The sequence below is a fragment of the Rhipicephalus microplus genome, chromosome 3 (genome assembly GCF_043290135.1).
Source record: "Rhipicephalus microplus isolate Deutch F79 chromosome 3, USDA_Rmic, whole genome shotgun sequence".
NCBI lineage: Eukaryota > Metazoa > Arthropoda > Arachnida > Ixodida > Ixodidae > Rhipicephalus > Rhipicephalus microplus.
Window position 1 is genome coordinate 254587315 of NC_134702.1, and position 12141 is coordinate 254599455.

A 12141-nucleotide genomic window follows, 5' to 3' on the forward strand; every position below is an offset into this window, starting at 1 on the left:
TATTGCTTCAAAAACTGCTTCGAGCCTTCGTAAGTGTTCCTCGAAAGTCGCCGAAAAGACAATCACGTCATCGAGGTACACCAAGCAGGTTTGCCACTTAAGTCCCGACAGAACCGTGTCCATGAGACGCTGGAATGTGGCTGGCGCCGAACACAAACCGAAGGGAAGAACCTGAAATTCATAAAGTCCGTCGGGCGTAACAAAGGCGGTCTTCTCACGATCTCTCTCATCCACTTCAATTTGCCAGTAGCCGCTTTTTAAGTCCATAGACGAAAAGTAGCGTGCGTTTCGTAGTCTATCCAATGAATCATCAATACGCGGCAGAGGGTAGACGTCCTTCTTTGTGATCTGATTAAGCTTACGGTAGTTGACGCAGAAACGCAAGCTACCATCCTTCTTTTTGACGAGTACTACAGGTGATGCCCAAGGACTGTTAGACGGCCGAATAACACCATCTTCTAGCATCGTTTTCACCTGTTTTTGAATGACCTCACGCTTCTTTGGGGCGACTCGATAAGGATTTTGCCGGATGGGTCTGGCATCAGAATCCGTGATGATGCGGTGTTTCGTCAGTGCCGTTTGACCAACTCTTGATGTGGATGAGAAGCAGCCGTGGAACTTGTTGATCAGCGTGAGAAGGCGGTCTCGCTCAATGGGAGATAACATTGGACCAACGTCTACAGGTGGTGTAGTGATAGTAGACGCTGCTGCTTCCTCGACTAAATGACAATCTTCTGTTTGCGAGAGTTCGTCAAAATAGGCAATAGCCGTGCCTTTAACTATGTGTCGGCGTTCTCTGCTGAAATTTGTCAATAGCAGTTCAGCGCATCCGTCAATAACAGTGATGACAGCCCTGGCAACAGAAATGCCGCTAGTGAATGCGAGCTCCTTGATGTGTTCAGCGACGCCAGTACCATTTCGTAATTTGTCACAGTGCACGGATACGAGAGAACAACTTCGTCAATCAGCTGGTTGGTGTCAATCAGCTGGTTGCGGAAGTCATCCCACGTAGCCATGCTTCTTTCCCTGTTAATGTACCACGTCTGGGCGTTGTCTTTCAGGTAGAAGTACACATTCGCGAGCTTGTCTTCTGGGGTGGCCCACTGGTTGTACTTCGCGCAGCGTTCGAACTGGTCCAGCCAGTCTTGTGCATCTTCATAGGTCTCACCATGAAAGCAGTCAGGAATCATGGGATTCTGAAGTGTCATGTGCGATGTAGCTGCAGTGGCCATGGTGGTTGAAGGAGGCAAGCGATTGCTGGCAGTTTCTGGAAAGGGATTGAGCTCGGGAGCTAGGCCTCGCAGACGGCGGCTGGAACGGTGGACTGGTGTGTCGACGGGTGGTAGTGATTCCGGGCTTGAATGTCGGGTCCGCGAAGGGGTGCCAAGCATGAAGACGTACCCAGCACCTCCACCAGTGTGACGACGCGAGATTGACGAGCACACAAAGCGCCTCAAACAAATACGATTTATCGATCGCAGGAAACAGACTGCAACGACTTCTTCGTCTTTTACCCTCGGCCAAAGACACTCGCGCTCCTTCGTTGTCCTCACCACTGGCACATACGCGCGTCAATATGCATACAAGCATATTTTCTTGCATTGTTGCGCATATCCTATTGAAAAAGGACAATATCACGCGCTGTTATAAAATGTTTCACACTGCTCCGTAGCCAGGACCAAGATTTGCTTTGGGGTCATTCTCCTCGTTAGGAGGAGCTCTGCAGTCAGGGCCAGCACACTGGATCCCAGCGAAGTATGGACCTCTCGCGTTACCAGAATAGCTATAAGATTGTGCATAAAGGTCAGAAGCTATACGCACTTGCGGCGAAGGAGACTACTTGAGGATGTAAACAAAACAAACTCAAGACAGCTTCGAGCAGCTCATGTGTTTTGCAGCACTGGTGCGCACCCATGCATGCGTGACGACATCATGGGAGCGACTAGTGACACTAGATGCGACTCTGTGTCTGATGTAACAATACAAGCAAAACCAAAGCTGCTGGAAACTGTCACAGAAGGCCACCACGACACTTCAAACATGTGGCGGACTTTCGTAAATATCTTTTGTAGAGCAAATTTTCCCTAACTCTCAGCAACAGTTCTCTATTGAATAGCTGGCATAAATTCGTGGCAAGTATTACTGCTCAGCATTGTCGAATTGCAAATCTCACAGTTTAATTTGAAAATTTGGCTTGCAAAGGTTCTTTTCATTACAGAACGATGTTGCTGTAGCATAATCACGTGGGGCACGCACTTCTGTCAAGTTCACCAGTTTAGTGCGCTTTTCCTTTATTTCTTTATTCATACATAACCCAGCTTTGCCCGGAGGCATTACAGCAGGGGGGTAGCAAACATGAAGCAAATACGTCTTCATTGTCACTGCACACATGCTCAGACAGCAGGCTGTTCTACTGATATGATAGTTTTCACAAAAAAAAAAATACTCACATACAGTTTCGTCGTGGCCTGGTATGGCCTTATTTTGTGTATGTGATCTACATGTTCAGATATGTAATCTGGCTGTTTTAAGTAAACATTTCTCTCAATTCCTGCTTTATTATGAAATATCAGATATAGCATTTTCAAACATAACTTTTTTATGTCATGATGAAAGTGACTCTCACTTCAATTTTTTTTTTTTCATTTCTGTAAAACTGTGATTTCTTCTATACCGACTCAAGACAAACCTGGGTGCTCAGTTTTGAATTTTTCTTTCAATTTTTAATTAGGCCTATTTGTGACGGGTTCCAAAGAGTGCAAGCATATTCTAAAATTGATTGAATACAAGTGAGGTAAACCAAGCTTCTAAGCTGAAAATCTGCACATCTCAAATTCCTTTAAATGTAATACAATGCCACTACAGCTTTAGTAACCACGTAATCCACATGCACATTCCAGGAACTATCGTGCGACAATAATACACGCGAATATTTGTACCCACATTTTTGTCTAAAATGTTTCCGTCTAAATAATAGTTTGCATTATTTTCTTCTTTGAAAAACACTCATGGAAACACTTGTTAGTGTTTAAATTCATTTGCCACTTGAGACACCATTGATGGATATGTTCAAAATCAGCTTGTAATTCAGTCACATCATGTTTATTTTGAATTTTTTTGTAAATAACACAGTCATCTGCAAAGAGCCCTATATTGGAGCCAATGCCTACATTAATGTCATTATTAAAAATAATAAATAACAGACACCCCAGCACAGACTTCTGGAGGACACCTGATGTGACCTCAAGAAAATTAATTTTAATGCCAATCGAAACAACACATTGGTGACATTGAAACAGGTAATTTTCAATGCAATTAAGAATTTCTTCATTTATATTTAGCACTGGTAATTTTCCAAAAAGCAGAGGATGGGAAACGGTGTTGCAGGCCTTGCTGTAATCGAGAAAGATGTAGTCTGTTTGCTCACCTAAGCCTGTTGCTGATGCTAGGTTGTTAAAAAATCAAGAAGCTGGGTCATACATGAAAAACCTTTACGAAAAGTGTTGTTTCTTTGTTAACGAATTGTGATCTAATACATGCTTTATTATGGCCTTGTATATTAGATTCTCAATAATTTTATATAATATTGATGTAAGCGAAATAGGTCTATAATTCGTGATGTATTTCTTGGAAGCTGCTTTGTGAATTGGGACTACATTTGCTACTTTCCAATCTTATGGCAACCGATAAGTACATATTGACTTTTCAAAGATTAAGTTACGTGAAATCGGGTGAGCACACTGTTTTAGAACTCTTGGAGAAACGCCATCAGGACCGGTAGCTTTGCTTTTGTCGAGGTTCTCGAGCAAGTCCTCAATGCCACTAATTTCGAGGGGTGCATAAGAGGAACACTACTACTTGGCAAAAGCGAGCCCAATGCGAAGAAAGACTGATTGGAAGTAATTACCTAAGCACATGGCTTTTTATACATCCTCAGAAATAGTGTGTCTATTGAAGGTAAGCTAATTTATTCCAACAGGATCAGACCTACATCCCTTTAAATATTGCGAAAGAGGTTTAGGATTGGCTGTCTTAATTTAATTTAGTCCTTTGAAGAATTGCTTCTTTGCATCTTCTGACACCTCTTTGTGCTCGTGTGTCAATTCCTGTAGTTTTTTGGAGTCAAATTCGTTTTGATTTCTTGTATTTTTAAAACGCTCGTCTTCGTTTCTTAATTATTTTCAGAATACTGCAAGTCACCCATGGTTTTTTTAGCTTCTTAAGTCTTGCCGAGTGAATACTTTGTGTAAACTGCACTGAAAATTCAAGTAGCTTATTTTTAAATGTGTTCCGCAAGTATTCTACGTTGTGCTCTTCCGCGTAGCATTCAAATGCTGGTAAATAATCGAGAAGTCGTGCGGAAATTGACATATGATCGTCTCTATCAAAATAGAACACTTTTATACACTTTCTTACTCGCTGAGTTCTTGTTTTAATTTCTGCTACAACAACCTGATGGCCACTAATACCTGGAATGATATCAACACAACTTACTATGGTCAGGCGAGTTAGAAAAGATAAGATCGAGGGTAATAAGTCTTGTGGGTTCCAAAACGTTCTGTATTGACCCAAATGTATCAATAATGCTTTCAATTTCAAGATTACTATGGCTGGCATGCGATACCTTGCATTAAGCGTCTTTCCAGTTTAAATCGGGTAAATTAAAATCACACGCTAATAATATGGTGTGGTCACATACCTCAGAAACGATGTCACCCAATGTTTCCAATACACTGAAATTTGTGGTGGGCAACCGATAAAATGTCCCAGCCAGGAGAGAAAACCAGTTACGTAGTATAACAGTACACCAAACCGACTAGATTGCGCCATTACCGATGTCAAGCATAGAGGAATGAAATGACAAATGAACTAACAAGAAAACACCGCGGCCAAGACTCGGCCTATCTTTGCGACAGGCACTACAGTTTTGCGGCATCAACTTGCCATCAGTGATAGTTCTGTTGAGCCAAAATTCTGTACTGAACAGGATATCTGCGTTTAGAGACTCAATCAAGCCAGTGAGCTCATATATTTTGTTTATTGCGCTTAAGCAATTCACTACTACGATAATTAGACCATGATAAGCATAGCTTACACAATTTTCTTGTCATCGTTCAGACAAGGCAACGACTTCATCCTTTTCATCGTTCCATGTAAATACTTTGTCATTTTATTTATTTATTTATTTATTTATTTATTTATTATAACCAGTTTATTGGCTTTTAGCTTAACCTGGCTCTTTTTATCAGCCTTTTTCACTTTATCATATTCCCAAAGTTTCTTTTGCAACCTATGCATTTCAAAAGAAGAATCCTGCTCAACTTTGTACGATGTACCTTTGAAGTTTCTAGGTTTTTCAGAATGGCCTCTTTTTCTTTTTTGGATGAGAAGTTCACAATAATTGGTCGTTTTCTGCGTTTAATAAAATGGCTTACACGATGTGCCTTTTATACTGTCGTCAGATCATATCCCAATTGAGCAGTACAGATGCCTTTAACGAGGGCTTCAGACTGTTACCAAGTTTCATGTTATTCATTATCCTCTATGCCATAAAATACAAGATTTATTCTGTAGGCTATGTTATCAAGATCATTGTTTTCTTTTGCAGCATACTTGCTCTATGAGTTTAATCCTTAATTACAGTGGCTTGCTGTTGTACCAATTTCATGATGCTGTCTATGTGGCCCTGAGTCACTTCTAGGTTCCATGTACCGCTTCCATGTACAGCTGTCTATGTGGCCCTGAGTGTCCTCCAACAATACACGCACATTGGTTTGCGCTAAGGTCTGCCCAAAATCACTGTGTCGCCAAAACAGGCGAATTCAAATTGATTCTGAAAGTTGAGTGGCTGGATTAACTATTAGAAAGTGCTGGGTGCACTAGAAGCAAATTGAACATGCCAAAATCGATGATCTGAAAGTGTTGATCACTGGTGATAGATTTTAATTGGCATGGTAACGAAAGAGCTAATAGGGGCATGCCAAAATGTTAGTAACAGTATGCAAGAGATAGTAACCTTTGCAATCTTTAATTGCTTACTAACGTAGGTAGCAAGAAAGTGGCTAGAAGTCAGTAATCTAAGAAAGTGAGTAAGCTGCGTTTATCATTTGCTCGTGGTTACAAGCTTTTTGCTGACTTTCTTAAGAGTGTACAGACATTTAGTTCATTTTTTACATCATCATATGAAACCTGGAAAAGTCAGGAAATTTGAGAAAATCAAATTGGTAGCCACCTTGAGTAGGCCAGGTGCCGCCAAATCACAGGGGAAGGAACAAGTTAATCAGGCATTAATGGATTATGACCACGAGTAGAAACTTGAGGTCCGTTTTTGATGTTCTTGAAGAAAGGTATATATATTTTGTGGGAAACAATTTTTCATTTGATTTTACTCACAGTGCTGATTTCTGGTGCAGCAGGTGTCGGCACCTCTTTTTGGCACATGCAATGCATCAGCTGTGCCACTAACTTGTTGTCTGCTATAGAGCTAACTACAATGAAAGCGGTACATGGACAAGCAGTAGTTGCCGAGGCGCAACATTTTATATCAATCATACACACGTTGCAGGCATGCCATATCATACGTTTTGATTATATTGTGAATCGATAGACTTGCTGACGTGAATGATGTCATAGAGAAGCTGCGATTTGCTAGGGAACTTGCGAAATCTCAATGACTAATAACAGTGTTGTGCTGAATCAGTGTTGCCTGGTCCACAGCAATTACATCTAAATCTGTGCAAATAGTAAAATTTTGTGTGCGAAGAGATTTCGATATTATATTGGAGTTTAAGTCGAATACTTGTCAAATGGTTTCTAAATATTTTTTCAAATACATTGAAGTGAAGCTGTAGAAGATTTCTAAGCATAATATTAATACAGCATGAAAGTGTTTCTTTTGGCTAGGTTGATGAAACACTGGCAAGGTGGTACTTCATACTTGTGTTATCAAGAATGAGGCAACATAAAGGCCAAATTGTATTTATGTATGTGATTTGGTGCAATCATAGAGTTGCCAACAACACTTTACACGTAGATTACAAGAATGTTATGACAGGCCAATCGATGTAGCAGACAAGAGAGTGTGCTCTCTTCGAGCCCGGAATTCGAACTCTGCCCCATAGAGGTCAATATATAGGAACATCTCGAATTTTGGTTGCTCAAAACCTTTGTAATTTGATTTTTCAGACTTCCTGGCTAAATTTCCAGTCTAAAACAGCTTGATCAAGCCCCACCTCTGCCACAGTTATCATCTCCATGTTGCAACCAGTGCTTCCTTGAGTCAGTAGATTTGCAACCATAGCGGAGCATGAAAGATGCTTTGTGGCAATAAGAGAGCGCAATGATCGCGACCATCCTGACGAAAAATCAGGTGGGAGGACTTGCATTTGACCATTTTATGTCCGTTTTTGTGTTCGCTGCGCCGGAAGAAGAGCCACCTGCATAGCGTTCGCCGTAGACACCGCCGTCACCGCTGCGACGCAGCTAGCGTCGCGAGGAACCACGAAGAACGTGGCACCGTTTTTTCTTCGCGGTGTGCCGACAAGACGCCGGGTGAAGACTTCGAGGGCTCGGCGCCCTACAGGTACGAGGTTCCGTTATCAAAGATTTGGCTAGTACGCGACCACTATGGTGGTTGGTAGCCATTGCCACGAGCCTTATGCTCGTCCAAGTGCGTTAAACCACATGAGTGATACTGCAGGACACAATGAAAAGCCTGGGGGCTTACAGGTGCGTCCAAGCATCATAAAGCCGGCACGCTTGCAAATTCACAACCGCGAAATGGCTCAAGCGAGCACAGCAGCATTGGAAGACGATGAAGCTGAGAGCAAGAAGCCTCGCTTAGAAGAGAATCCTCTCGACGATAAAACGTCAACTTATCACCTAAGTGATGAAGAAGACATGGGCGAAGATGAAGATGAACCATTTACGTTGGTTACTTATAAAAAGAAACGAGCAGAGGGTATCCCAGTTGTCTTTCGTCCAACAGCTGAAGGTGCTAGCTTCTGGAAAGTGAACCCCAATCGAGTGTCAGCTGAAGTAGTTTCCGCTGCTAAAGAAAAAGTGCAGTCATTCAGAACGACCAGAGATGGAAGCTTTAGTGTCAGCGTTGCTTCCTTAAGTTCAGCTAAGCGACTTCTGATGCTTTCAAATGTAGGTGGCCTTTCATCCCAGAGTCATACACTCGGAACGTTGGGAAAGTAAAACATGTTCCTCTGCAGTATTCAGACGAACAACTCCTAGAGTACTTGAGAGATGCAGGGGTTATATTAGCGCGACGGCAAATAAAATACTACCGCCAGGAAGATGGAGGAGTAACGACGCGTCCACTTCACTCAGTGATCCTGACTTTTCGAGATGACCGCCCGATTCCAGGAAGAATCTACTTAGGATTCACCAGTCACCCAGTGGAAGAATATCTTGGTCCAGCACTTCGGTGCTATAACTGCCAGCGATTCGGACACATGGCGAAAAGTTGCCGTAACACACGCCGGTGTAAGATCTGCTCACAAGAACACCATCATAAGGAGTGCAAGTCTGTTCTTCAGCCTAAGTGTGCAAACTGTGCAGGTAATCACGCTGCCTCATATTCAGGCTGCCCGCAAAGTAAAGCTGCTGCAAAAATGCGTCAGCATGAGCTCATCCATGGAAGAAAACCGCGCCCCAATGAACCATCTCCAAACCTTGAGATTGTTCATCCTGTACGTGATCCACCTCAGCGGCCACCGCAACAACAGCCGACAAGCACGCCAAGAGAACCGCCAAGAGAGACGCCAAGAGCACACTCGAGAGACCACTCACGAGAAGTACCTTCAAGTAACCCAACCTACGCGTCAAAGCTACGAACGCCCACGGGACCTCTGCCGGAAAGTAGCAAAACCGACAGTGCCAGTGTTCGCCCCAAAACGCCACGTCATTCTCAACAGGCCTCAGAAAATCAACCATTCAATGGAGACCGTGCCTCTGCATCAGTCATGCAATTGATTCTGCCAATGCTTTTCGCAGCACTTAAGGCAATCCTGTCTGCTTTACCGGAAGCGAACAACCTGCCAGAAGTAAAAGCCCTGCTGCCTCTGGAAGCACTACTGTGTCAACAGTCCGGGTCAAACCTGCGACAAGTAGCATATGAATAAGCGCTACAAAGATGTCTCCATATACCAGTGGAATGCCAATGGTCTTCGAAGGAAGTGTGCTGACTTCCGTAAACTCCTCCTGCAGTATAACTTTCCAATACTTTGCATCCAAGAGGCAGGAATGAATGATGATTTCCGCCTCTCCAACTACGTGATATATAAGTCATCTCGTCGAAGTGGTCCTAGCAGAGTACATTTGTGCGTCAGAAAGGACCTACCTTCTCATCAAGTTAACTCAAGTGATTCGGACTTCCCGGAATTCGTCGCTTGCAAAGTATCCTTTGGTGAGCAGTGCTTTACAGTGATCAATTTTTACCTACAACCTTCAAGCCGCATTTCGGTGGAAGAGCTAACAAATATCTTCAACATTTCTAATTCATATACGTTTATATGCGGAGACTTTAATGCACACAACATAATCTGGGGTAGTGATCGATGTGATGCACGTGGGAACATTGTTGAGTGTGCCGCAGACAAATGCAATTTGACAATTTTAAATGACGGCTCCCCAACTTTTCTCCGAGGGCATAATTACTCTAGTTGCATCGATGTAACCTTGTGTTCCCAAGATCTAGTGAATGGTGTGGTATGGACGACGGATGTAGAAACACGTGGAAGTGACCATTTTCCCATTCTAATAAGTCACCCCTACTTGCGAAAAGACGACACCAGACGCTACAGCAAATTGACGAACTGGAAAGCTTTTCGGCACCACATAACAAACCAAAATAGTGAACTCACGACAGTTGAAAGGTTTACTGAATTTCTGCAAGATAATGCGAATAAATGTACAAAGAAAGTCCGGATTCCAAAAGACTATGCTGCAGTCGATGGAGAGTATGAACATCTAAGAGCCATCAGACGACGTTCAGAAAGGGCATATCGATGCAGCGGAAGTTTAGAAGCATACAAAAATGCACAGAAAATCCACAGTGTAATGCGCAGACGGCTAGAAAATTTAGGTAAACGACGCTGGCGTGATTTCTGTGGCACGCTCTCTCCCCACACGCCTGTTCCAAGAATTTGGCTTGTAATTCGAGCACTTAGTGGCCCTGTATCACAGAGCTTCCCATTTCGTGCTCTTGCTGTAGCTTTGGACAAACAGGAAGCTGTGGTAGCAGATGAATTTTGTCAACTTATCAGTAGGCCCGCCGCATCACAATGTGCCTTATTTGATAATTCTATTGCATTAGCCAGCCAGAAAATTAATGCTTGCTTTTGGGCCCAGCATCCTCAGCTAGACCCTGTATTTACGTTAAGGGAGCTGCATTGTGCTATAGCATCATGTCATCAAAAATCGGCCTCTGGACCGGACGGCATTACGTACAATATGCTAAAGAACCTTGGGCCCACAGGCACAACTATTCTCTTAGATATTTACAATAATCTATGGACGCAAGAAATTGTACCCGAGTCTTGGAAGTCTGCTCGCATCATTCCGATCTTAAAACCGGCTAAGACACTCTTGAACATTGAATCCTTCCGTCTAATCAGTCTGACAAGCTGTTTATGTAAGGTAATGGAAAAAATGATTGATGCGCGACTTCAATGGTGGTGCAACAGAACTGGTGTATTCTCCAACTACTTGACAGGATTTAGGAAACAGAGATGCACAATGGATGCAATACTGGACCTAGTAACGTATGTGGAGCATGAACGCGCCTGTGGTAGTTTGACGGTCGCAGTGTTCTTGGACATCAAAAGGGCATTTGACACAGTCAGTCACACTCATGTTCTGCTGAGTATGTTGGAACACGGACTGTCCGGCAGGTCTTTGCGGTGGGTATCCAAATTTTTATCAGGTCGTAAAATATTCATTCAGACAAGCGAAGGAAAAAGTGCAGAACACGACGTCAGACAGGGAGTGCCACAAGGAAGCGTACTCAGCCCTTTTCTTTTCAACTGTGTTATGGCTGATTTAGCTAAAAGACTGCCTTCCAGGTTGAAATACTCCTTATATGCAGATGATGTGTGCATTTGGGCATCTGGCACGGACATTCGGTTAATTCAGATTGCATTGCAAGACGGAATAAATATTGTCAACAACTTTTTAAAAGAAAGAGAATGAAGAAAAAGAATGATTCTATCGCACGCAAAGACAGCTGTATTGCCCTTCACCCGTAAGAAGTTAAAGAACTTCAATCTCAATTTAGAAGAAGAACCACTAATGATTGTGACACAGCATCGATTTCTCGGAGTAATACTTGATAGGCAGCTATCATGGGCACCTCACATAAAGAAACTCGAAAACGAGGTGAATACACTAGTGAATATACTCCGCAGAATTGCTGGCACATCATGGGGCGGATCTGTATCATCCATGCTCGCTGTTCACAATGCTTTAATACGACAAAAAGTTGCATATTCTGCAGCAGTGTTACACGGCCTTTCCCGCACTTCAGAGGAGCGACTTCAAAGACTATTAGCTAGGGCACTGCGCTTCTGCATAGGTGTTCCACGAGCGACTTCCAGCAGCCTTGTCATAGCAGAGACTCGACAACCACCCTTTCCAGTCATGAGAACAATTGAAACATGCCGCCATTTTTTTCGCTTACAGACGCAACACAGGGACCACCCATTGGCGCTGGAGATTTTACTAAGAGATAAAAGCAATGCTCATAGCGAAGTCCAGAGTAATGTACATATATTACCCAGCCATGAATTTTGGAACTCTGAAATGGACTATCCTCCATGGGTGCTTGTTATACCAAGCATTGAATTCTCAGTGGATGGCATTATTAGAAAGAGAGACATGTTCATCCGAGCTGCTCAACAACTAGCGCTTTATCAGATACACATGCGGTATCCAGGGTACATACATATTTACACAGATGGCTCAAGTACTACAACGTCTTCAACATCGGCATTTATCATACCACAGCTCAATATTCAGGAATCGTTTAAATTATGCCGCACGACGTCATCTACAACATCTGAGCTCTTCGCTATTCTGTATGCTCTAAAGTTTATAAACTCGGTAGCAGACGCTGAAAAATGGGTACTTTTCAGT

The 12141-nt window shown here is 42.9% G+C and overlaps 1 protein-coding gene across 2 annotated transcripts in view; it reads left to right on the top strand.

Moving 5' to 3' along the window:
* The window catches only part of LOC119168619 (F-box/LRR-repeat protein 12), a 67767-nt gene that overhangs the window by 12234 nt on the left and 43392 nt on the right, over positions 1–12141 (top strand). The window contains exon 2 of one of the 2 annotated variants that reach the window (XM_075890913.1): positions 7428–7582. The exons of the other annotated variant lie outside the window; for it this stretch is intronic. Within the exon in view, the coding sequence (XP_075747028.1) occupies positions 7428–7582 (155 nt within the window). The remainder of the gene's footprint in view (positions 1–7427; positions 7583–12141) is intronic. 2 annotated transcript variants of the gene reach the window in all.